The sequence below is a fragment of the Phaenicophaeus curvirostris genome, chromosome 1 (assembly GCF_032191515.1).
Source record: "Phaenicophaeus curvirostris isolate KB17595 chromosome 1, BPBGC_Pcur_1.0, whole genome shotgun sequence".
Taxonomy (NCBI): domain Eukaryota; kingdom Metazoa; phylum Chordata; class Aves; order Cuculiformes; family Cuculidae; genus Phaenicophaeus; species Phaenicophaeus curvirostris.
The window spans coordinates 141,767,890-141,793,808 of NC_091392.1; the positions used below are offsets into that span (position 1 = coordinate 141,767,890).

At 41.9% G+C, this 25,919-nt stretch overlaps 2 protein-coding genes across 4 annotated transcripts in view; one reads left to right on the top strand and one right to left on the bottom strand.

Moving 5' to 3' along the window:
- Nucleotides 1–25,919, top strand: part of RPL31 (ribosomal protein L31) — a 492,543-nt gene that overhangs the window by 120,232 nt on the left and 346,392 nt on the right. The window lies entirely within an intron of this gene.
- LONRF2 (LON peptidase N-terminal domain and ring finger 2) overlaps nt 1–25,919 on the bottom strand; it is a 34,162-nt gene that overhangs the window by 4,646 nt on the left and 3,597 nt on the right. For 2 of the 3 annotated variants that reach the window (XR_011339124.1, XM_069876625.1), the window contains exons 2-10: nt 13,461–13,579; nt 10,202–10,324; nt 9,104–9,265; nt 8,419–8,644; nt 6,299–6,395; nt 5,816–5,930; nt 5,025–5,146; nt 4,052–4,210; nt 925–1,087 (exon numbers count right to left, since the gene is read on the bottom strand). Coding sequence is in view for 1 of the 3 variants with exons in the window: in XM_069876625.1 (XP_069732726.1) it covers nt 925–1,087; nt 4,052–4,210; nt 5,025–5,146; nt 5,816–5,930; nt 6,299–6,395; nt 8,419–8,644; nt 9,104–9,265; nt 10,202–10,324; nt 13,461–13,579 (1,286 nt within the window). In the remaining 2 variants the exon portion in view is untranslated. The remainder of the gene's footprint in view (nt 1–924; nt 1,088–4,051; nt 4,211–5,024; nt 5,147–5,815; nt 5,931–6,298; nt 6,396–8,418; nt 8,645–9,103; nt 9,266–10,201; nt 10,325–13,460; nt 13,580–25,919) is intronic. The other variant, XR_011339125.1, reaches the window with a different exon arrangement.

The window sequence follows — 25,919 nt, forward strand, 5'->3', positions numbered from 1 at the left end:
ACAGCTGGGTTCCACCACCCTCACTGGGGATTTAAACACAGCAGAGTGCTCCCTCTAAACAGACAACCTACTCCGACCTTTTGTGGGGCATCTTCACATGATGTCCCCTTTCTGCCCTGGTGAACAACTGCACCATCCTGCACAGGTTAGAAAAGCCCTACTAAGACTTCTTCAACTATGAGAGCGCTCTGAAGAGCTATGTGACTTCAACTGATATGAGAATACTACTGAACTCAATGTTAATAAGTATCAGGGCATAAGCATGCTCTAAAGATGATCCAGGAAGTCATCATTAGGCATGAGCAAAAATTCACCCTTTGGCAAAACAGCCATCACAAGCCCTTCACTTGACACAGGTTTTATAAGATTACTTGTTTTTAAAAAAACTACTCCCCTCTTTGCTTTTCTGTGCTCTTAGCCAGCTCTGATGGATGCTTGCACCGGCATGGTTAACTATATGCCCGCAGGATCTCATTTTAAGAGCGGACTCCTACATTTGTTTGAGGACCTGTTCTATAGACCTGAACTTGGAGGTCATACAAAGTCTGCCAACTCTCTGTTCAGAGAAAGAAGAGAATAGTCCGCTACCTGACAACATGGTCATGTGTTATTAGAATGGTTTCAAGTCTGTACTAGTTTTAAAACAATACTGTGGCCTCACCTACACATCATGACAGACATTAGCACCCGAGTCTCAGAAGCTACTTTGAGATCCATGAAGAGAGTGCAGAAACAATTATAAGGGCAGAAAGGAAAAAAGCGAAGGAAGAGACAAAGTTCGTTCCGTGGTTTTCAAAATAGAGCTTGAGTATTTATGAAATTGGTTTAAAAATAAGGCACAGCTAGTTTGAAATGCAACAAGGAAAGGCTATTTAAGCGAATCTAGCAATACATGGGTATGAATAACTTTGCACCATAGATCACCTTTTTATCTTCAAGATACTCGATGTTTGCTGTGTTATATCCATCTCGTTGGCCATGGCTTAAGACCCTAAAACGACGGACACCAACTGTATCAACAACTGAGCGCCCATCAGGAAAAAACTTTACGTCCCTGATCTCTAATATACAGCCATGATCTGCAAATCTGAAATGACAGAAGGGCATAAAAGTGGAAGTCATCAGCAAGTGTTTATATACATCAGGACAAATACTGGGCCTAATTGACTACTTTTTATTTGGAAGAGGATTCTGCTTTGGTGATAACACATTTCTGCTTATTCACATAAGCCACACAACCCCCACCCTTTCTGTCAACCCTCAGAGGTCCAGGGTAGCAGCATTTTCAGAGTGTAAATATCTGGGGAGAGGAGAGGGTTGGGAAGGGACTGAAAATTGCATGAAGCATGTTTCATGCTAGGAGTTGCTAGCTGCTTGTGGCAAATTCACTAGGTTTACAAAGAAAACAAGATGGGCAAAGATACCATAAGGAAGTTCAGAAACTGAGGAACAAACGCAGGCCTGTGAGGACTATCCCCCTGCTCCAAGGTGTGAGCAGAGGATTACATGCTTTAGAAGGAAAAGGCTTCTATGCAGCAAGATTTTTCCTTCACTTGTATTCTTTAAGTTAAAAAAAAAAAAATAAAAAAAAAATTTAAAAAAAACTTTTACAAAAGCACATTCATACCTGTTATATTTAAAGTAGGTACAAGGTTTAATCATGTCCTGGAAATGAGCATGTTTACTTAACATTATCAGGCTTACCTACTTTACATTAGTTCAGTAGTTAGTTCACTAGGGGGGCCAATTGCATAACGACTCTTGACTTCTAAGTGTTCATCTACCAGCTCACAGCTCTGTACCTCAGTCTACGGCTAACCAGGAAAATGCACCCTTATCTAGTCTCATCTCAAGACATCAAAGCTCTGCAGAGGCTGCTAAGTGTTTAATCAGGAAAATGCTTGTTTTACCAGGGACTGTCCATTTCTTACATAAGAGTGATGAACAAACAGTGACACTGCGGGGAAATGAGTCCCATTTCTACTTTACCAGAATCATGGTTTGAGGAGTGGGGAAAAAAATAGCTGATTGCTGTGAACAACCATTCTCTCCTGGCCATCATACAAAAACTGAGTAAGAGCAAGAGTACAGCTGCACACAGCTAAACCCTGTTGCTCTACAGTGCTAAAATACTTGCTTGTAATTCCAATGTTAGACATAATACTATTTAAGCACGTACATAACATATTTTAAAATTATGGATTTTTGTGACGTTCATACCAAGTTTAGAAATGAATGTGTAAGTGATGGGATTTTTTTTGTCATTCTTTGAGAAGTTACTTTTGGACAGAAAGTGAGTTTAATCAAAGAAAGACAAGATGGCACCAAGAGTTGTGCATAAAATGTATCGATGTATTAATAGTTTGTAAGCAATTCTCTCCCAGTTTTAACTTAAAGTGGAGAAATAAAACATAGCAAGGTGATGAACTGGACGCGTTTTGTCATTTATGTTTTTCAAGGGAGGTATGAATTTCAACCTTGCATATCCATGTGTTAGTAGACGAGGCAAAACAAGTTTCCCCACTTTTTCTACTCCCAGTTGATTTCACAATTTTGAATAAACAAAAGAACTTTACTCGTGTAAGAAGCTACAACAGCCTGCCAGATGTCTACAGATGAAGGCTTCCTACACATCAGTGTTTGATTTAAGTAGAAATTACCATGCTTAAGGAGTTTAATTATTTCAGTAACTCAAAGCAGACAGGACATAAAATCTAACCATACTGGTTGTATTTCAAAATATCCTTTATGACACTACATAATAGATCAATTATTGTGTTTTGGGGATTGAAACTCCTTGGCTCGCTGTATTAGAACTGACTATAAATAAGTCTGGCTCTTCCACAAGCCTTCACAGGTGTAAGAGGATTTATCACTGATGTCCTAGGGTCATTTTGTCCTCATTCTTACAAGAATTTGGTATCACCTGGAACAGACTGCAGAGCATCAGCTACTGTTGGAGCCTGAAGTCCACTAAGCACAAGATTGACAAGAGTGCCAAACGGCAGGAAGCACAGCCAGAGCCAACTGAAAGCTGTAGCATCGCCTATATTCTTACTGCCATCTTACCACCCAGCCTGGGACAAAAAAAAAAAAAAAAAAAAATGCTGCCCAGGTTCTCTGTATGAGTGCCCTCCTCTCAGCTCCAGTGATTATCAGCTACAAAAATGCTGCTCCTGAGGATGCTCGTCTAATGTGTTCTTAAAAATTCCCACATGAACCACCACCCATTCTACAGTTCACATTACTCCGATGCATCTTCTGAAGTCAGCAACTACCTATTACATCTCATAAGCTAGAACTTCTTCAAGACCACCTAATTTTTTCCACAAGCATCTTCTTATCCCCTTCACCCAAAAAAAAATATGATCTATAAAGGAATTAAAAACCTGAAGGTTTTCATCTAATGATTAGTATTCAGTCTCCATGGGGAGAGCTGGAAATACAGCAGTGCCAGAATTCACAAAAATGAACTAAAGGCACGATCATATTGAAAGACAATATAACCCACTCACTACAGGTACTGTAGACATTGCAACATGGAAGTAAAGACAAACATCCAAATTAAACATTCAGCAGCAGAACAGGCTTCTCAGCCAAGGGCATACTTTGTCTCATTCACGTGATACCACTCATATAGGAGAACTATGCAAGTTTTGGAATTATTTTTTTAATGTAATTTTTGGGTTTTAAAACTGAGCAGACAGAGGAGCAACCTCATCCAGACAGTCAGCTTTCACTAGAAGAAACAGGCTAGGAAGCCTTCCAACCACACAGACAATTAAGTGCTAATTTTGGAGCCTGTAGTAGTAGCAGGATGAGTTATATTGCTATCTATCCAACAAGGGAGCAATAGAATGACATCTTTGTGACCAAAGAATGTTTAATGTACAAAACTGAAAAGCCAGCCACTCCAGTATTGGTTGATGCAGGACTGGAAGGAATGGAAGGAACCACATTGGTTTGAGGAGACAAGTATACTGCCCTGTAGTACTCCAATAGGTCACAACCACCTCTGCAACAACAGGACATTCTCAGCTCATTTCCTTACCCTTTTAATTCATCAGCTAAGCACATGCCAAACTGCTTGGTACCAGTTTCCATGCATCTTCTTATCATTAGACGATAACGAGGCTCAAAGACATGGAGTGGGCAAGGGATGGTAGGGAAGGCCATGGTACATACAAAGATGGGAACATCTTTATTCAAACTGCAAGATAATAGTTACAAGAAAAAAAAATTAGCTTTTTTCTAGGTACTGCTATATTCAGCATAAAGTTTTAATATGACACTGAGCCCCGTGGTCTTTCTAGATTAATTCTTTGTAAATGTGTTTATGATCAAAGTTTGTCATTTTTACAAGACAAACACATTTCAGGACTCTTTCTGTTAGCACATTAAAGAGTCTCTCCAATCTACTTTCATAGAAAAAAAGTCAAAATAATAGCCAATTGCCCCAACGTGTATATTGATACTTAGATACAAGTAGTAAGATTTTGGTGATAACTTTTTATAGCAATACAGTATCTGAGCACTAATCACACTTAAAGCAAAGTGGTAGAGAGCTCCCAAGCTCAGCAAAGCCCTTCAATTTTGAAGGAGCCCACTAATCCTCTGTTTATTTTTTTTCAGGCCTAATTGCATGCTTTCTTTTTCTTTTTACTTGAGTTGTACTTCAAACTCCACATATCATGGACAACACTGAATCCTTGAACACGTCCTGACTTGAAGATTTAACCCATTTACAATTGGGCTTCAAGCCCCAGAAAAAAAACATTATAACTTTTAAAGCTATTGCACTGTTTCAGAGGAAAAAGCAATTATCTTGAAGAATATTGTTGTGCCTTTCTACCATCCAAGCATATGCTTGTTGCAGGTAAACGAGAAACATGTAAAAAATGCAAAGCATGTTAATTTACAAATTCACCGAGTTTGTGAATTTTCATAAGCAAATTAAGCTTCTACAGTAATTTAAAATAAAAATGCATTTTTGTAATACTGTCAGTAGTAAAAATAGAGCCTACTTTGACAATTCCTTCATTTCTTCTTCATAAACTTTCTTCCTTTCAGATAATTCGTCTGGCAAGTAACGGACTATCAGTTCTTCTGTGAGGACGGTCTTCTTGTAAGTTCTGCTTGCCAGAAACTGCAAAGAAGAGTTAACTCCTACGTCTGATCACGAGAATCAGGTAACATCTCCCTCTCAATCCATCCCCTTCTTAAGGCCAAACAGCACATTAGGTCAGGTCCGTAACAATCTCTCCTCCTTTACAGCCTTCAGGTATCAAAATTCCCACTTTAGAATATAAGGTCCACTCCCATGTCTTTCTAACTATAGCTCCCATACGCTTTTATCGGCAGAATTTGTACCACCACCAAGAAAAGGCAGTCCCTCCTAGCTTTTGCAGAAGATACATGTATTATTTTCACCTAGAGGTACTCCCCAAAACATACTCCATATACAAGATGTCTAACGGAGCAGAGGTTTTGACCAAAGAGCTACCATTCCTCATTCACTGCAGGCAGAGATAGAGGCTGAACATGTGATAAGAACAGGGTTATGGTAGGGACTCCCCAGGCATAAGCTTGACGTGATACTGGAAGCCTCTATGCCTTGAAGCACCAGCAAACCCCATTTGTCTTCCAAGGAATGACAAAATAAATTCTGAAGCAAATTAGGTCTACACACAGCTTGATACTGTGGGTACTACTGTGTTGTTCTGGTCTGCAAGTTGAGCACAGAAAACACCTGCATAGGTAATTTCAGGAGAACACAGCATTGTAATTTTGTTAATTAGGGCAAGGACATACTTACTTCTGACAGCTTCTCTTTGCAGAGTGGGCAATGCGGATTATGGTCAAGGCAACGCTCAAGGCATTTGAGGCAAAAGGTGTGTCCACAGGGAGTGGTAACAGGTTCATAGAACAACCTGAACATCAAAACACAGAACAAAAAAGCTGAGCTGCCAACATAAACAATGCAGATTCCCAAACTGTGAAAAGGAGCCCCTAGATCCAGCCACCTCTTCCTTTCCTTTCTTTGTATAAATCACAGGTGACAGTTTTATCTAAGGGTATAAAGAAGGTGTTCATTTTTAGCAGTGGTGAACAATGGAGAAAACCATGCAAAATGGAGAAAACCACATCTACAAAGATTCACCAGATGCAAGGTTCAGGAAAAAGAAACAGAGTAATGACTTAGACATTCTTTGGCATGTTTCCTTGCTGACACCATGAAAACTTTTTTCAGAAGCTAGGAAGGCTTTCTGATCTTAATCAGAAGTCAATGCAGTCATACCTCATGCAGAGGGAACACTCAAAGTCCGACACATCCACCAGAGTTGCTGGTACCTCTCCTGAAGCAATGACGGTGTTTTCAGGTAAAACATCTGCATCTAAGTAGAGTTAAGATGATTACAGTAAATATTTAAGTATCATGCAATTTCAGATGCTGTTTAAGTGGGCTTTCAATAAAGAAAGTAATTTCTCTTTTTTCTTTTTTTTGTTTTTCCAGTTTTGTTCCAAACAAACATATTTTCCCTTTAAGTTTTAGACACTGCACCAAGAAATATTTTGGAGAGCAACGGATGGTGTCTATGGCCAGAGAAAGCACTTTAGAGCTGAATACCGGTGATTTGCTTTTCCAAAAACAGTTGTTTGTTTTGGATTTGTTTTTTTTTTAAAGTCTAGTTTTAAAATACTATGCTATTGCTTTCCCACCACCATCACCACTCCCACATCAGCCAGGCCAGATGTTTTAAAGTACATTAAGTCCAGAATTTAATTTGTTTACACACAGTCAAACTATTTCATCAGTGTTTATTATAGATCTCTCAGCAGGGGTAATTTTTCTTACAAGTATTAAAAAGCTTAAGCTCCTCTAGACTAGGCTTGTGTGGAAATCCCATATTTCAGACAGCTTAAAGTTTAAGGACTATTGGAGCTGCATTACCTAGTAGTGATTTCACTAACTCAGCACTCTGCCAATAGGGCAACAAAGCACCTCACTTCAAACTCTGCCCCCTCTGTTTTTTAGGGGTGGTAGTTAACATGCTTAAAGGGCATGGGCTTAAAACTGCACAGCAGCAGCATTTAAACCCAAGAGCTATCAGCTGGAGCTCCTGATGACATTTATACAAGCAGATTCTGCAACTTCTTTTACAATCCGCATCTTTGTTGCTCAGTGATGAGTTGCAACAGAGCCATGAATGCTGCCTCCACGTCCTAAATTCTTGACAGTTTTGAAAAAAAAAAAACCAAACCAAACAACCAAAAAAAAATGGCTCAGCTTTTTATGTTAAGTTGAAACACTAGGATGTTTTGTTAAAGGATAACTTATGCTCAGCATCTGTTTTATCTTGAGCACAGACAGGATAGGGGAGAGGGCACTACTGTTGTTTGGCCTACAGAGGAAAACAGCGTTATCTCTAACCTACATCTAACATGTTAGCATTTAGTAATAGCAAGAACCCTAACTGTGTTCATTCTGCAAATAGTAACAAGGCATCGGGATCTAGTACAGACCAGAAACTAATGGTTACTGGTAAAACGCGATCTCTGGCCTTCACTGTAAAGATACAGTCAGGTCAGGTTTCACAATCTATTTACTGAGTCTGCAGTTCACAGACAAGTACAGGGTTTTTTCCCTCCACAGCACCGTGATCAGCCATACACCAGCCATACACTGATCATTTGCAAAGTGGATGGGCAGACAGCAGTACTTGAAGACTAAGATTTTAAGGCAGAAGTCAGACTTGCCTAGAAAGCACTGGGAAAAAACGCATGCTAAAATAGCAGCATTTTAAAAGCCCCCTTTAAGCAATTATTTCACTACTCGGTGCAATATATTACCTTCAGCATTTTTATCCCAGGGTACTAAAACCACTTTGGAGGTCTTTGTTAAAAGCCTGAGAAGCATACCAATTGTAAGTACAGCTATCAAGTGACAGAAAACTGAGGGGACCTACTGCTATTCAAAAGGCTCCTTTGTTTGCTTGGTAAATTTCACGTAAAGTTAAATGTGACTGTTTCTCGTGCCAGTCAAAGATTAGTTTCCAGACTTGCTGCATCTTTTCCTTCATATAGAAAGACAATGAAATTCAGCTATACCTCTGAGACCTAGAAGATGGAAATGGCACCAGCAGTACCAAGACTAAACTGTAAGTGGATTACACCCTGGAAATGGCCCATTTGAGAAAAAAAAAAATTCTTCACTGTTCATTGAATGAACTGAAACCGCTCTGGAATAAGGTAAATAGGCTGTTACAGCACAAACAGACACATCAGCCAATAAAATATTATCCCAATCTCTACAGGGAATGTTTCATTGACACCTATAAAAAGGGAGGAGGAAAAAATGTAGTTTATCATTTTTAAGTACGTGCAAAAGAAATTCCCTTTCTAAGCCACAACACAAACCTTTTTTAGGGATCTTACTGGGGACATCCAAGCTTTGTAAATCCCTCATATCACTGGACAGCTTTCTTTTTAAGCCAACCCCAGGTAAACTGGAGAGAATTGCTCCCAAAGATTTCTTGTTGTCTTCAAAATAGAGATCCAGGACATGGTGGGAAATAGAAGAATCAGTACTTCTGAATACATCAGATTCTTGGGACGGGGTTTTTGTTAACCTGAACACAGTATCCTATAAAAATTAAGAACAGTTATATACAGCATGAGACAATTCTGCTTTGGTTTTATTCCCTATTAGTTGTATCCATCAGCAATAGATCTATGTCCCTAGCATGAGCCTAGCAAGGTAGACAGGTCCATCTTAAAGAAGGCCACCCTCCAGCTGCATGAAAGAGGGACATGTCTCTCCCTACAGGTCCCATCTCTAGAAATTATGCTCCTGAGTGCATAAAAAGCACAGGGAGCAGGGGGGAAGCCCATGAATATAATCAACCCCCACATAAAGGCAGCATATTGTTTTCTAAAGAGTTTTATGCTCTTTCTGAGGAAGTACATCCCAACAAAAGATTCAACAGCAATGGAGAAGACGGGCTTACCATGAAAGTAAGTGCAGACAAAGACAATGTCACACAGATGAGACAGATCCTCATGTTATTTTTGGTATTTTTATGTTGAATGCTTGTTACTTTACCTTTGAGGACCCAGCAATAGAGCTATCTTCTGCAGCTGACTGTGTGTTTATACTACTCAGAAATGCAGGTTTCAATCTTGTATGGGATGTTCGACTAGAGAAAGGCGCTGTTAGACTATCATGCACATTTTCAAAGGCTGGGAAAAACATTTCACACATTATCTAGTCAATTAGAGAGAGAAAAAAGAAGAAAAAAATAATAGTAATTACAACATATAGTTAGGTTTGTATGAACACAAATATACAAACTTTGCAGCTTCTGGATGCCAAGAAGCTTGCAATAACCAGGACATCCTGCGTTCCCCAAAGCTGACAGTCCCCTCTGCAACCACAGACACATCCCAAGGCGTTGTTCTGGTGTCTACCTCCCTCCCCAAAGACCTCTGCTCCTCAGGAGTACCTGGGATAGCAGTCTATTGCATACTTCTCCTGCCTCCACCTCTCTCTACTCTGACCCTCGTAACACTGCATCCAGAAGTCTTCACACCATGCTCTCCTACGAAAAACAGGTATGTGTTCTAGTTTTCCTCATCCCCTCCATTCACCTGCTCTATCCTCAAGCAGATTTCACATCTATATAAAACCTGCGTGCAGCCTGTTCCTCTGCTCACCAGCCTCCACCAAACACCTTGCCAAATCCCAGTTTCTTTTTACAGAAAACTGCCTGTATGGACGGTCACAGAGAACCTGATAATGCTTGGTTGGCAGTGTGTCCCTTATATATATAGAAACCACTATGGAGACCACAGGATTTTTACAGGGCAGCACACAGATCTCCCTTCTAAACACTCTGCCACTTCACACTTAAAAGTGGTTTTCTGATGGGCACTAAAATTAGCAGCCTCTGAGCCTATGAAATCCAGGTGACATACTACAAGTGTAGTCTACAAACAGCAGCAGCCAGGCCTACACTGGCTGAGGCATCAAACAAAGAGATGCCTCACACAGCATAATGCTAATAAGGTTTACTGGAGAATCTATACAATTAAATTATCCTTTGCCCATTTACTATCACTTTAAATAGAAAGAATTTTTACTTAGCTGCAGGAGTAAAAGCAGTGTGATGGCCAAGAAGTGGCCAGTAAATACATTTCATACCTTTTGGGCTTCTTTCTTCATTGAGCTCCATTCAGGATTTAAGGCAACACAATAGAGAAACTCCTTCAATGCTTCCTCAGTCCTTTCCAATCCAGACAGAGCTTTTGCTTTCACATAATGGCCCTGTTCACACAAAGGAAACAAAAATCTAGAGATCATTCCTGAAGTGGCAGCAAGTATCCAGAAAACAAATTTGGAAGTTCGCATCATTCTGTAAGTGAGGAATCATCAGCTTCACATACCAGGGCAAACTTAACAGTAATGAAGCTACATGGAAAGGGTAGTGACACAGGCAGGCTGAAGGTGGCAGCTGAGGGAGCAAAAGATTTTAGATTCAGGCAGGACACTCACTTCTCCTGGGTGTCTTAGCTAAACAGAGGTGATTTTTCATCTATTTGACTTGGCTAGAGAAGACCAACAACATTATGAATTTAAGGCAACTTACCAACACTTAACCTGAAACCTTTTATCCCATTCTTTCTCTCTCCCACACCCTAGAGTAACAAGTTTGTGATGAGCAGGTAGTGTACTCAGGCTGAGGACAATTCCTACTTTACTTCTTAAGAATAGCAAGAGAGGAATGCCTCTGAATCTCTCCATGTGTATCAATTTGCAGCTCAAATCTGACTAGGGAAATGATTTCTTTAATGATGAAAAGAAATTGTGTATTTAGATATTTTCTTCTTGCTCGTTAAATAGAAGTGTGCTCTGCAAGTCCACTTGTGGTTCTCATTAGTATCTCTAGGCTCTGATAAAAGTACAGTTTCACTAGTCTAAGAGGCTGGTTAGATAAGCAAATACACTTTTCTATTCCTCGTATTAATGCCAATCCATCTGGTAACCCATAATCTTCCTGATCAGGTACCCACCTCACTCTTTCAATACAGCCCTTCAAACTGAGGCCTGCTAAGATCTTTACCTTTTACTGTTGGGAAGAATGGGGGTTGTATCAAAAGCCAGTGATAGGCACTGTGTGGGACGGGTTAATTAACACGTGTCATTTGGTGACGCAAACAAGAAATCTCTGTACACACCAGTCTCTCAAGATTAGATACATTTTTCTTTTCCTGAATGCAGTAAGAAGAGAGGCACTGCGAGGCCTGATCCTGACCTTCTTATCTCGATGCCTGCACACCCTTTTTAGAGAGGTCCTAATGTGCCTGACATCGCTGTCAAGGTTACTCCACTGTACTGTAGAGGCTACAAGGTTGTTTGGCCTTATCCTTTGGGGCCACAAGAGCCATTTCCTTATCCAAGCTGCAAAGGAGGAGTCAGCTGGGTTGTCTACAGACAAAATACCATGAGATCCAACACTAGAAATTAGGCTCAGAGACTCAAGGTTCCTACACTTCACAGACTGCTACTGCCAGCTTCCTCTCCTATTTTCACACGGCCCTGACAAGCAGCAGATTGAAGAGTAAGGTCCAAGCAGGACGTTGCACAGCAAGCAGTATCCAAGGAGAAGGGCATCTGTTTCTACCTGCCACATAAAAGTACAACTGAAAACTTCTCCCTGGCTCAGTGAGTCCAAGGACCTGGTTTCTTTTCAGTTGCCATGAAAATCAACTCGTCTGTTGCTTTATTGACTACAGTGGACCCAAGATGTTAACCAATAACTGAGAAAGCCACTACATTTCAGTTACCAGCACCTTCTGGTTTATTGATAAGTGAATGCTTGCATCCCGGAATGACTTTAATTTTATGGTCAGTTTTTTTTTTTTTTTTAACTATATAGCGCTATTTGTGCTAATCTCTGCCACAAGATATAAAACAAAGCAGATGCCCAGAATTCCTGGAAGACATGGATTCAGGACCAGCACAGCTTACACGGAAGCTCTCATACATACATAAGCACAAGTGAAATGTGTCTGTGACACTGCTAGTTATGCCACGATGACAAATTTCATTTTCAATTAGCAGTCTTCAGAGATGTGATTAATGAAATCTTCATCCGCCTACAACTGACACGCATCACATTTCCACAGATTCAAGGGAAACAGAGAAGATGTTTCAGGAAAACATCTAAACGTGCATAATTCATCTTTCTCCCTCTGCTCAAAAACCCAGCCAATGCCACCTGAGATGGATGAGAAGCAACCCTAGACAGAAAGGCAAACTGGAGGCAAGGGAGAAGATTATGAACTGCCTTCAAATAAGAAAGGTTTTAATATGTGACAAGACAGATAGTCTTTGGAAACAAGTATCCAACTTGTCAGAAATTAGATGCTTCAGAGAGCATCTCTCTGCTAGCCCCACGTCCTCCCCAGCTGGAAATGGGAGAACTAGCTCCAGCGCTGCCCCGTACTGAAGCAGGAGGGCAAGGGGTTCATGCAACATCTTCCTAGTCTCCACAGGGATTCCTTCCATAATTGCCAGTGCTACACTTTCTCCAGGTAGTACCCGGGGGCTTTATGTTATCAAACCTGTGCTGCAGTTTTGCTTCTGATGGGTGAGGCACTCACTGGAGGTATAATCCTAGGTAGGGTGAGCTGTTAAGACGCCCGGTCTAAGCCTCAGGTACCTGGTGGTAACAATAGGCACCACATGCTTCTTCCATTTCTCCCTCTCATAACATCATTTCTGATGCTTGCTTCAGACTGCTCGCTAACCAGTGCTCCTTAGAATCATAGAATCACAGAATCACCAGGTTGGAAGAGACCCACCGGATCATCGAGTCCAACCATTCCTATCAAAATTCCTATCAACCATTCCTATCCAACCATTCCTTGTAGCACCTCCTCTTTTTATGAAAAGAAATCCCAATCCCCCCTCTATGAATGACTGTGACACAGGGAGGAATCACAGATACAAACTCAGTATTAAAGGAGGGGTGGGGGGAAATCCTGAAATACAGTCTGAGGTGCTCCTCAAAGATTTATCAGCCAGCAGGCCATCAAAACCACCCACTGCCTGAGCCACACTGTACCAGAGAACTACAGGGTGATCCCAAGGCTGACGGAGCCTTACGGACCAGATTCTGCTGCCAAGCTGCAGCACTAACCCCCACACATTGACAGGCACCAGCACGACAAAATCACATCACTGGCTGTCCACCACTGAAATCTCACTGGCTGGAGACAGGTTAAGGATGTTCAAGGCTTGTCCCTTGAAGAACTTAGTTTTTTGATAGACATTCACAGCCCTGATAATGCCACAGTATTCTTCCAACAATGTCCCCAGCAGCACTGTCCCCACCACAGAGAGAAACCCCAAAAACATGCACTTTTCATTCAGTCTTTACGACACACAAGCGCCATACCACAGGCCAGTGCGGTTTGTTTCGACACAGGACGTCCGCGTCATGAAGAGCTTGCTGGTAGTTTTTCATTGACATACAAAGTTCTGCTCGCTGTGCTATTAGTGAACACTTGCAAGAGGCTGGAAAACAAAAAAAGGTTACAAGGAACTCCATTAAAAGAAGCATTAGTACATGTTAAATACAGTAATCTAATTTCTAGCCAGAGTAACCCAAAAAGCACTACTGCACAACAGTTACATTTACACTCTCCTGTAACAGAAAAAGATGCAATTCCCTCTTTCCTTCCCAAAATATATTCCTCTTGGACTGGAAGCAACCCCTGCATTTTATCTAGCAGGACAGATTTCATATTCATGTATAAGATGCCACCTGCTCTTTCCCTCACCTTGCTTACAGGACACCTAAGAAGCTAAAAGAAAAGTGTGCCTCATTTCTCTTCCCAGTGTGGCTTTGCTTGAAAGAAATTACCAACGTAGGACTTCAGCTAAAACATTCCTGTAAGCTGCTCATTAATAAAAATGCATGCAGCCACATTTCGCAGCCACTTGCCACCCATGCACCCTGCCTTCCTTGGGGCAGGCAAAGCTCTCATGATCACACACATTGCCTCGGTATCCACACATTCATCAACCATTCAGTTTGCACTGACTATCACCTTCTCAAAAATTATTACTCTGTCCTTCCCTAAGGTCTCTATAACACACTTTACAACTGAAATCTGGATCCAACATAAAATTTCATAGAACCACATACACATTCAGCTTGTCCACCAGGACCCCCAGGTGATTTCGGCAGTGCTGCTATCTAGCATAGCCCATTCTGTCGCACGAGCTTATTGTGTCCCAGGCACACTTGCCTTTTCTGAAGTAGGCAAGACTGATCAGCCCATGCCCCATGCCGTGGTCTGAATGGCAGCCCTGCCCTCCAGCACACCAACTACTTCTTCCTCACCCAGTTCAGTGACACGAACTAACTGGCTGAAAGTGCGCTATACTCACTCATAGAGGCTTGAGCAATGCCACTGGTAGGTCTCCACCCAGCAGCCCTCAAGCCATAAACCACTCCCCTGCCCAGATGGTCCAGACAGTTCTCCACCCATCCCATCTCCATTTCCTCAGTGTGGCCAGGAAGGTGTTATGGCAGGCTGCTTCAGCAGCCTTGCCAAGAAATACTAAGCCCCAGGCAACAGTCTTCCCTTTGTCCACTAAAGCAGTTATCTAGCCTTTGGAGATGAAATGTAAGTGCCATTTGCTTTTGGTCCCTCTTGTTCTCTGCATTTCAGGAAAGGTCTCTGGACTCATGGAAGCTGGGTGCCAGATGGTGGCAGCTAAATGCAGTAAGTCTTATTCAAACCTGAGTTGGTTAAAACTTTCCTAACTGGGATGGAAACTAAAACTTCCCAAGCTGTGCCAAGAGACAGTCCTGCCCCATTTCTACAACTTTTCAAGTTCATCTCCAAGCTAGAGCTCTCAAGACTTTTCCCTCTATGTCCCTACGCACCACTCTTGTCTCCATATCTCTCCTGCTCTCTCCAGCCTGCTATGGCTTCACTGTATGTCACTTCAGCACATCCTAAATACATCCTCAGTAAAAGCACATTGCCCACATACAGCCTAGGCACACACCCAGGTGTGCATGGACACACAGAATAAGCTTATAACTGCTGCAGACACCACTGCTCATTAAGTTCAAGCACCTACCAGGAGAGATGGCCCAAGACTACGCTTCCCCTCCCACCTCCTCCCCTCCCTTGACCTGATGCTAGCCTTCATGCAACAAACCATGTTTGCGTGCATGCACAGAGAACCAGAGCAAGGAATCAATTGACTGAAAGCTAATCCAATAAAAATAAGTAAATAAAAAGGTTTAAGAGGATCAGTTTCCCTTCAACTGGTTCACCGTACAGCCACACAAACAGGAGTGCCAGGATAAGGGATGAGAAAGAAAGCAGTAGCAAGGACTGTTGCCTTTTTTGGCTGTAATGTGGGCTGACACCAGATACACTAATTGCAAAATGACATACTAAGGTTGACACTGCCACTGTAGTCCCAGACAGGGTCAGCTGGAGACTATACTTAAGATAAAGAGCTCTGCAAAAGCTAGTTCACACTGCAGGGGGTTTTTTAATTTGGTTTTGTTTGCTTGTTGGTTGGGGTTTTTTTTAAGTATTACACAAGCAGCCTGCTGCAGTGATCCACACTTTTAGCTGATAATCCTCAGAAAGATCGCAATTTAAATGAAATTGAAAACAACTAACCTAAGATCTTCAGAAGCAAACTTTTTTTTTCCTTTTAGTAGATACTCAAATATAAAATTATCTAAATTAACTACCGTTTAAACAGTCTATCTGCTGTTTGCATATGCATACTCAATATTTCCATCACTGCATTTCCTGCGGGGTATTTGTGCAGAGCATGCTGAGGGGGGTAGGTGCTGTCAGCAGCAGTAGGTCCCTCAGCAGCCAGGCAGAGAGCTGAGTTGGGTATTTTTTGACACCACGAGGGAGAGAAAGTAGTGTGAGATTAGGGAACAGGCAAGCCAGCATACTGCCTCTGGTCACTGCAGCACATTTCAGACACACTGACTCTTCCTAGTGCTTTTCAGTACTCAATTCAGCACAGTTCCTATATTCAGTAGATTCAGTGAAAGGCCAGCTTCATTGGCCCAGTTTTGGAATCTTGTCTCCACTGCAAAAGTTTTAAAGATAAAAAGCCAGAACAGTGTGGCAAAGGCTGTGCGTCCACCCAAAGCACAGTCCCAAGGCTCTAAAACATGAAAGGAAAATAACAAGCTATTAAAAAAAAACAACCTCAAAGAAAAAGCTACATGTGTTCAGGGCTTGTACCTCTTATTCACTTAGTTTAAATCAGAAAGCGTAAGGTGTGGCTCATGTTAATAAGTAACTGGTGAGGAATGCGTAGTTAAGCAGAGAAAGAGAGAAAGGAGGTTAAAAAAAAAAAAGCCCAAAACCCCAATAGCTTTGCTAAAGAGAGCAGTATTTATAAGACTACAGTATAACAGGTTTTCTATAGGGGTATGAAGTGGCTAGACAAGATGCCGTTGCTGGAGCGGCGCCCAGCCTCACTCCACTCGGAGACATGGGCAGCGCAGCCCGAAAGCTCGCCAGCTTCATACCCAATCTGCACATCCCCTTGTGTCCTCAGCTTCCTACTGCCCGCAATAATTCCCTGGGATGGTCCACAGCTGGTACCTGGTCAAGGCTAGATAGACCAAAACATCATATTTTCTGTCAGTGGAATTGCGGCATCAGCTGGCAGACTCCAACTTACGGAGTATGTGTGGAAGTGGGAGGAAAAAAAGTGAATATTCAGCCACAGCCTAAATAACCATAGGGTTTCTATAAGCATCAAGATATTGAGTTGTTTTCACACCACCATATGTACTGTGGTGAAAAAAAATTAGCCACAGAAGGTGGACAGAGAAGGCTCGAGGACTTAGTTTGGGAACTCTGCTAGAAGCCAGTATGCTATAATAACTGTCAAATTTATTAAGGGAGGGAAAAAAAGCCACAATAGTCAATAGTTTGTTTTAAAATAAATGCACCCATTTTTTCTTCTGGAGGTTAAAAAACAGACTTTTATTGAATGACTTATTATTTCAGACTAAATTAAAAAAGAAAAGCGTAGATAATTTTACTGTTTCCAAACTACCAGCAGATGGCATTTCCTGAATCAAACTCTTCTGGGAGCCCGCAGCTGCACAGCAAAATTTATGTCCTTGTCAGCATCATGGATCCACTGCTGAGGCTCCCAGGACCTGCGGCTCTAGGCAGCCAGGACAGAGACTTCCTCAGAGCTGTGGGTCCTTCCTTCCTCCATCCCAGCTGGAATCCCACGGCACCAGACAAACCCCAGCTGGAGCAGCACCCAGCTCGGTGGCTCTCCACATCATGGACCCTTCCTGTGGCTGCCAAGTATTGCCTACCCCAAGTGTGGTTGCCAGCCTGGATTTTCAAAAATTAACCTGCTGCTCACACCACCTTTGCACGCATTTGCAGTCTTTGTTAGACTGCGCTTTTACTTATCCAGAAACTAACACCCAAAATCACTTTGCCAGACTCATCAAAGCATTCATGTCTTTAAAAAATCCCTACGCTTCTTGAGATAAAGAGGCTGACAGGAGAACAGGATTCGCCAAAGTCTTCTTGTGCCAAGAAGGCAACAAAAAGCAATGAGAGATTTCTCCAAACTAACCATACATGACTAGAGTTTTACTGCAATAAACTACTGATGAGATTTCTTCCAGGAACTCGGCACAGAAAGAACCAGCTTAAAGTTGCTAGAACTCCCGAATCCCCTGACATTTTGTCCTACAACAGCACATTTTATTTAAATCTGTTTCAATCCTAAGCATGCTTCCTAAACGCATCAGCAGAAATGAAACAATGTCATTACAGAAACACTTCTCAGTCTTGCTGGCAAGAGTCAGCCTGCGTGGAAATTTTTCCCACATTTTAAAGAAACTTCTGCCCCTGGAGAGAAGAAATTTGGCTTGCTTTGTTATGTTATGCATTCAATTGGAACAATTCAGTATTGAAAGACTTTTCATAAGCTTGAAAAATAATATGAGACATTTATTTTCATTTCAGGAAGAAATTAGCAAGATTTAGTAGTTAACTGAATAATAAGCATGGTTTTCTCCCCCAGACTTCATGCAAGCACGACAAGTCCACGCACAAGAATAGATGCACAGAGGCTGTTTAGAGGGTAGGCGGATATACAGAAGAAGGAGCATACTTGATAAAATAATTAACAGAAGCAATAAAGACATTCAGGACATTCAAATAAAACTTTGTTCTATAGCAAAGATGAAAACCAGGATCAGCTTCCCAAAATTAATTCACAGGGACAATGAACATGATGGCATACTTGTAATCAGCAAGCCCACATTTTCTCACTTATTGGTACACCTTTACTGGATTTTTAAAAACATGGGTATTTTCTGAATATCGATGCTTTTCCTCCCTGCATTTACATCACTAGTAGTTTTCAGGAGGTGAAGTAACTTTAGACCCCAGAGTACGTGTGAGAGGTTTTAGCGCATAGAGGATGCGAGGAAAGATGTCTCTTCCTCTGCAAGCCCACTCTAGCAACTAAGCATCCTTCCACTGCAACTAAGAGGCAGGCACTTGCAAACTGTATTCTGCAACCAAATGTAACACCTATTTCCACTGGCTGACCTATGCCAGCAGAGCTGGTCCATGCCTGATTGGGATTTCATCTCTACGCACACAGAACATCAAGATGAAAAAGCAAAGGAGACCTATTGAAACTAGGGTGCACAAATTGCAGCCGTCACTTCACTAGCAGAATTGAAACAGCAATGCTCTCTCCCCCGTTGCCTTCACACCCAAAGATACAAGACATCACCCATTTGCTTACCTAGGTGCGCTCTGGTCTAGGGGACAGGGAGATATCAAGAAACTTCCTCATATTATCTCTTTGACTGAAAGAATAGAGACTGGTGACAGATAAACTGGATTACTCTTAAGACCATGCTATTTTAAGACTGAATTAACCTCTCTCTGGACCTCTCTATTTTACTGTTCAAAAGCTCAGACTTAAGAACACAGATTTTCCTGTGTTCTGGACAAAACGCTGTAAATTCCCAGCAGTTTTATTTCAGGCTCAGTAAGTCCTATGCTAGAAATCTCCATATGTTAAAGCTGGACTGTCATCACCACTAAGGCACAGCTCATCACTACTCCCATCATTACCCAGGAGGAACACCGCAAGGGAAGTTATAGGCTACCTGGAAGAAAAGCTGCTACGAAGAAGGTGCAGCTAACTGCTCCCTTGCCTTCACGTTGGCAGTTGGACTTGATGATCTTAAGAGGTCTTTTCCAACCTTAATGATTTTATGTTGTACTTTTGGTAGAAGCATGCCAGATAGATTACGCTCACCCAGGGCTTAGTTCGCATTTTCACTACTGCAAAGTCAATTATAACATTTCTTTACAAACCCATCAAGAGTCGAATTGCATGTCAATTTAAGACTGTCCCAGCATAGAGCTAAGCGTAATACATTACATCATTGCTCCCGCCTATCCAAATCGTAATCTTTCAACACTTTGCTAGATGCATGCTACTCTTTCCAGATAAAAGAGCATGAATCAACACCTCCTCCCTGTATTTTCAGTTCCCACTCTACCCTTTGGACATTTGGGCACTTCAAGTTATGTACCTCAAGCCTCTCTGTGGCTGCTTGATACTAGTATAATAAAACCATTAAGTACACAAATGTGACTCATTTTCAATGCTTTCTAGGTCTCCCACCATTAAGTCCTGGATTTGTGTAAGATTTCCTACCAAAACCTCAGTCAGAACTGAAATGTCTTCTCAAACTGGAGGTACAGAGACTGTCCTAAGCAAAATGCCTACAGATTGAAGTATGAAGCCTAAACAAGCAAGCTTCGAAACCAAATCAAGACACTCCAAGAGGTCAACCCCCTGCCTGATCAGCAAAGCACCCAAAGAAATTCCTGGCATCTCCTCCCCAGAAACATGGAGCTCTGTAAGGTACATGTGAACCTGTGACTACAAGGAAAATCCAGAGACATGTTGTGCTTCGCAGCCACATAGGACCAGACGAGTAGGTCTGCCACTATCACAGCTAACAAGATCAATTTGCAGCCAGATATTTTATCATAACATAAGTTTACTGGCAATAACTTAATTGCCCTCTTTGTCACCATGAGTACATAAGCTGCATTTCTAGTAGCTACTCTTCTCTATAACCTTTTTTTTCCAGTTAATTTCAGCCCAGAATTTCTGACTCTCTGCAAGCTGCAAAAAAGACCTTCTTGCTTCTCAGTTATTACCTCACTGCTTCTGTCCTCAAATAGAGGCGATGGCAATCACTTAATATATTTGTAAGAGATAAAAGGAGTGATGCAGTATTCCACCAATTTTAAGATTAGGAAGCGCAAGTGAGTTCTATAAATGTCTTCTTCTAGAAGTAAAAGACATCCTGTTATACTTTCACACAGCAAAAGAAAAAAGAGAATATGCTGTTTGAAGACACTTCAAAAATTCTCCAGACTTTCTGATATGTAGGAATAGTTCGTTCTCTAGGATTGCTAAAGTAGTTCAGTTATTTATAGGAAATTACATCTGGGTTACATACACAGAGGGGGGTGAATGCTCACCTGAAGTGGTACATAACATTGCTCATGTAACTTACAGTTAACTACTTAAAAAAAATATAACCAAAAACCAACACACCCAAGAACTGTCTCCTGTATTACAGCATGATGCCTCCTCCCCTTCATGCCCATGATTGGCAAGCCTCCTGTCCACCACGTCCAATCCCACAGCTCTGCAAAGTCCCTGCTTTTGGCAGACCCTCTGCTAGCAGACAAAACTCCCAGAGACTTGACTGCAGGGTATGAGCTTTCAATTGCAAACCCTTTACAAATCAGAAATAGTACAAGCTCTTGCTTCTGACACATTTCCAGCAGTGTCTTATATGAAGTATTTACTCCTTTTTTTTCAAGCAGGAACTCAGTAAAAGGGGGGAGGAGGGGAGCAAGGGACAGTAGTCTACAAAATATTTTAAACTTAAAATTAACACTGACCACTGCAAGAGTCTCTAGGTAACTTTCACTCCTACTTCTACACATTTTTCTGCCCTGTAAACAGAACAAACAGGTTTTGGAGACACGGTTTAAGCGGATTCCAAGAAGCACTTTTACAGAGGGACGGGAAAGTTACTTTTTTAGGACAAATCCTCTAAGCAGCAAGCATCTACTATTTTTTATAGCATGTTATTTCAGAAAGACTGCCTCTCATTCTTCACTTAGAAGTCACACATTCTTTTAGGAGCACAAAATTATATATTCTTCTGATAAATTATTAAAATGACTGAACCATTTGCTGTTTCAGGAGCCATGACAGCTGTCTACCATGGTGCATTATTATTTTATTCTACTTTTAAATAGCTGGTACAATGTCAAAGACTGACTTTTTTACTACTTGAAACCAGAAAGCATTCCCAAGACCCTGTGAGGAAGGAAGATTAGGTCAACCTCTTTTTTCACCACAACAGAAGACAACAGCCAACCTTATCTTCTAATAGCAGTCTTCTAGAAATACTCTACAGAAGAGGAGACCATTAAAGTATACTTAATACACATAATTCACATACAGGTGTACGTGGACATGCTCCAGTGATTTTCTTTGAACAATGCGACTTCAGTGCAAGGGCATCAACAAAGGAGCTCAAGCCCTTAGAAAACAGAGGCAGAAATATTAGAATGCATACTAGGGCATCAGACACCTTTATAAAAATCTAAGCACATCTTTCTAAAGGGAGTTCAGCAGCTTCCCTTTGCCGACACGGACTCTTCTCTGCTTTTGACCTTGACCCATGACTAACACAGAAGCCCTCCAAACATCAGGTCTGCAGTAAGATGTCATCAAGAGGATGTCACCTTCACCAAGACCTTCACCAAGAAATTCGGATCACCGTTTTCCCCCTTATCTGAAACAACTAAGAAGCAGGCTTGGAAGGAAAATGCCCCAACAAACAGTTTTGAGGCCACAGCAAAACGCTTGCCCATCTCTTACTCATGCCTGTAAGCACCCAGCACCAACTCCCCAAGAACGCTTGGTTGGAAGTTTACCTAATGCCATGCTCTCCAATAAGCACTGCAACCCCATAATCAGATTTAACAGCCTAAGAGCCCATATGGAAGATCAAGAAATGCGGCAAGACGCTTGTTTTCTATGTACAATATTGCAAGGGTTATTTTACCTATTTGAGAGTTACCAAAGCACAAGGGAGGAAAGGAAGGGAAGGAAAAGCCAAAGATAATCAACCACCCACCTACCTAGCCAGTACACCAAGGGCAGCATAACTGAATTTGTTTCCAAAGACAGCAATGCAAACAACTGTATACAGAGCCCAGAGGACACAGGACAGGACAAGAAGGAAGGCCACAACCCTTTGCAGATACTCGATATTGAGGTCAAACCATACCTCTTGCAAAACTAACAAAGCGGCGGCCACAAGCTGAGAAGCACTGAGGCAGCTCCAAGGCCCTTACTATGCAAACCCAAAGCTTAGCCCAGGAGGGCAATGGGGTTATGGCAATCCAAGGCAGATGAACCCTCAGCACGCTACATAAAACAGCTCACTGAGCCAGGCTGGGGGAGCAGGAACCAGCACTGACACCAAATCACAAGGCTCCATCTGCTTGAGAACGGACATATTTTGGCCCAAGACTTCCTCCTTGGAGACTTGATGCCTTCATTCCCTACTCTGTCTCCTTAATTCAGCTCTTATGAAGAAAGAATTTAAAGGTGCCAGATAAATTTCCATCAATTAGTGCTGAGTGGCCACATTAAACTTTCTTTTTAATCAGGCCAATTTATGATGAATCTCTGCTGGGATGACAGAGAGGAAAAGAAAAATCTCTCTCCCACCAAGGTCTCACCAAGAGAAGCAGTTTCTCCTCTTTCCACCAAAGCTCAAGAAACCTCCTATGCTTGATTTCTAGCAAGACTCCAAACACCACCCTGTGGGCTGGAGGTCAGCACATGGCTCTCCACACCAGGAGATGCAAGACAGAGCATCTCCAGTACCAGGCAGCATCATCTCCCTCCCTTACCCTGAAGTGCACTACCTCTGACAGCACATTGGGCTTGATACAAATCCAACTCCTCTCTTTGGCCTTTCCGACACTGTTCCTCACCTACTAGAAACAGAGATCCACACAGAGGACTTGCAAAGAAGAGTCCCCGTTTGCACTTAAATCTGCCCTTAACTACATGGTGTTTTAAAAACTCTGACACAGCTGAGCTTTACCACCTACAAACTTTTTTATGAACCTCCTGGGAGGAAAAAAACATGAAAAAGCTGCACAATTTGAGCAGCTATGTGCATCAGCTTACCCCCTACTCCCAGGAGAAACCTACTTCTGCACAGAAAGAGCTCACCACACCAGAAGTAAATGCAAACACTTTGAGGAATCTCTGCGGCTTTTACTGCTCTCCAGAAACAGTCACCTCTCAGTCTCGGCAGAGTCCAAAGGGACACATTTCAGCCGTGGGTAATTACACGCCGGAGCCAACGTGCCCCAGGCACAAACAAGATATCCCGGCACATCAGTGTCCAGATAAAGTATGTGCCACTGCATTAGGAGCCAGACACAATTGCATAGCACGCAGCAGACAAGCTAACACCTACTTCATCACACCACAGGAGCCAAGGCACTGCCATCCATCTCCACCTAAAGAAGTTCATTTGGGATTAGAGTCAGGGGCATGCAGCAGAGAGATGGCAATTCCCGGGAGAGCCACAACTCTGTGTGCAGGCTTGAGAGAACACCTAAGACCTGCCACTGCCGACACAGCTCAGGAGCCAGCCCTGTTATAAAAACAATAAAAGCAGCAAGTGCTGCTGAGCTTTACCTCTGAGTGGGCATCCTCAGACTTACTTACAGGAAAGGTGCGGGATGCTAAGAGGCTGCCTCAGTATGAAAAAAGGCACAGAGAAATGCCAGCCAAAGGCATGAGCCACAGCCACCCAAGCCCTCTTACACTCTTGCATATCTTTGCTTATGATCACACCCTCACCCCAAGGATGGCTGTCTCCCTCCTCTACAGGTGTAAAGCACCTGATTTTAAAATCAGCAGACCAGCACAAAGTGTACAATATACTCCTACTTGGCCTGCATAAGACACCATTTTTTTGATAAATACTGTTTCCGAAGAGTGGACTTTGTTGTCCTGCTCTCACCTTTGCCGCGATCCAGTCTTTGGCCATTTGAACTTACATGTGGTACTGTGGAAAAGCCCTATTCGTTATCTTCCCTATGAAGCTACCTGTGTAACTGGGAATTGCTTTCTAGAATGAAAAAAAAACTAAACCAAAACACACTCCCAGAAGCGCATCCACAAGAACACCCACATTAATTTGTCACTGAAATCTAGCTTCCTTTAGTTTCAGGCACACAGCTTTAAGGGTCTTTCAGCCTGGATAAATAGAAACACCTACACTCCTCCCAGGCACAGTCCCCTCCAAAGAGCATCTCCCTCAGAGCAGCAGATGAGAGAAAAGAAGGAGCAGAAAGCACTGACTGCACAAAAAAAAAAAAAAACAAAAAAACAAACAAACAACACACCACAAACCAAGCCTGCACATGCTTATGATAATATATTCCAGTTCAATCGACCTAAGAGTTCATATCATCACAAGACCAGTCAGAAGAGAAGGAAAGCCCACCTCTGATACCCCAGCTCTCTGAATTCCATCTGTGTGGAGAACAGCCATGAAAGCAAGATTTGGACAACAGTTGATATTATGATGGCCGAACAGCATAAAGCTTGGTGCAGAGTGACCCAGCTGGAAACAAATACTTCCTTTCAAGCAGCCTGACATGTGCTTGCTTTGAAGCTGTTGTAATTAGATACCTTGCAGTAAAATGAGAGATCTGTTCCAATATCTATGGCAGAAAAAAAGCCAGTGACTTTGTTTAAAACAGCAGAGATTACCAAGCTGTGGGCATCTCAAGAGGACTGGAATGATCAACAGTAAAGCTGATTTTCTTAAAAAGAACTACAAAAAAACCCACACAACCACACTTGAACCCATAGCAGACTATCAGAGCCACCATGAGAGAAGCAGTGGCATTGTAGATCCGTGTAGTTAAGGACAAAAGATTTATGTATTTGCTAAGAGTAAGTTTTTGCAAGACTAACTAGTTCAACTGGAAAAAGTTAACAACTTGAAGGCACACAAACCTCTTCTGAGACCTGAAATTAGGAGCAGATATTCCAAGATTGTACTGGAAATAATTGTACTGGCTACATGACACGAGCTTTTTACAGTTAAGACTTGAAGCACCCAGAGAACTAAAATGCAAATCAAAAGACAGAAGGTCACAACCAGAACAAGAGAAGTGATCAGTAACTGGAAAACTTGCTTAAACCTTTGAAACTTGCTTAAAGCTTTGACCACACAAAGCTAGTTGTTGCAGATGGAGCAAGAAAGCAGTCCACAAGAAACACCAGTAAAAAAGAAATCATGCCAAGAAGTCTGGAGTTTTACCCAACCTTATACAGCAATTGTATAATCAATGTGTTCATGTGCCTTCGTCTCTAAAAAGAAATTAAAAAGATTCCCACACCCTTGACTATCAGTATTAATATCCAGACATCTGGAAGTTAAAAAAAGCAGTGAACTTCTCACAGGCTAGAAGTCCTGAATACCTGACAGTGGCTCAACAAGCATTTCAAATTACCCATAAGCTAACAAACACTTAGAAAACAGCCATATTTTTCTCCCTTTTCTCCTATTTACTGTAATACTTGGCTGGAAAGCAAGAAACCAACTCCAGCCAGCCAAAAGGCAGTACCTGATTAACATGTGGTAAGAATTTCAGAAGATGAGGCTCAGACCACAGTCTGACTTGTGAGAAATAGCATCAGCATGAAG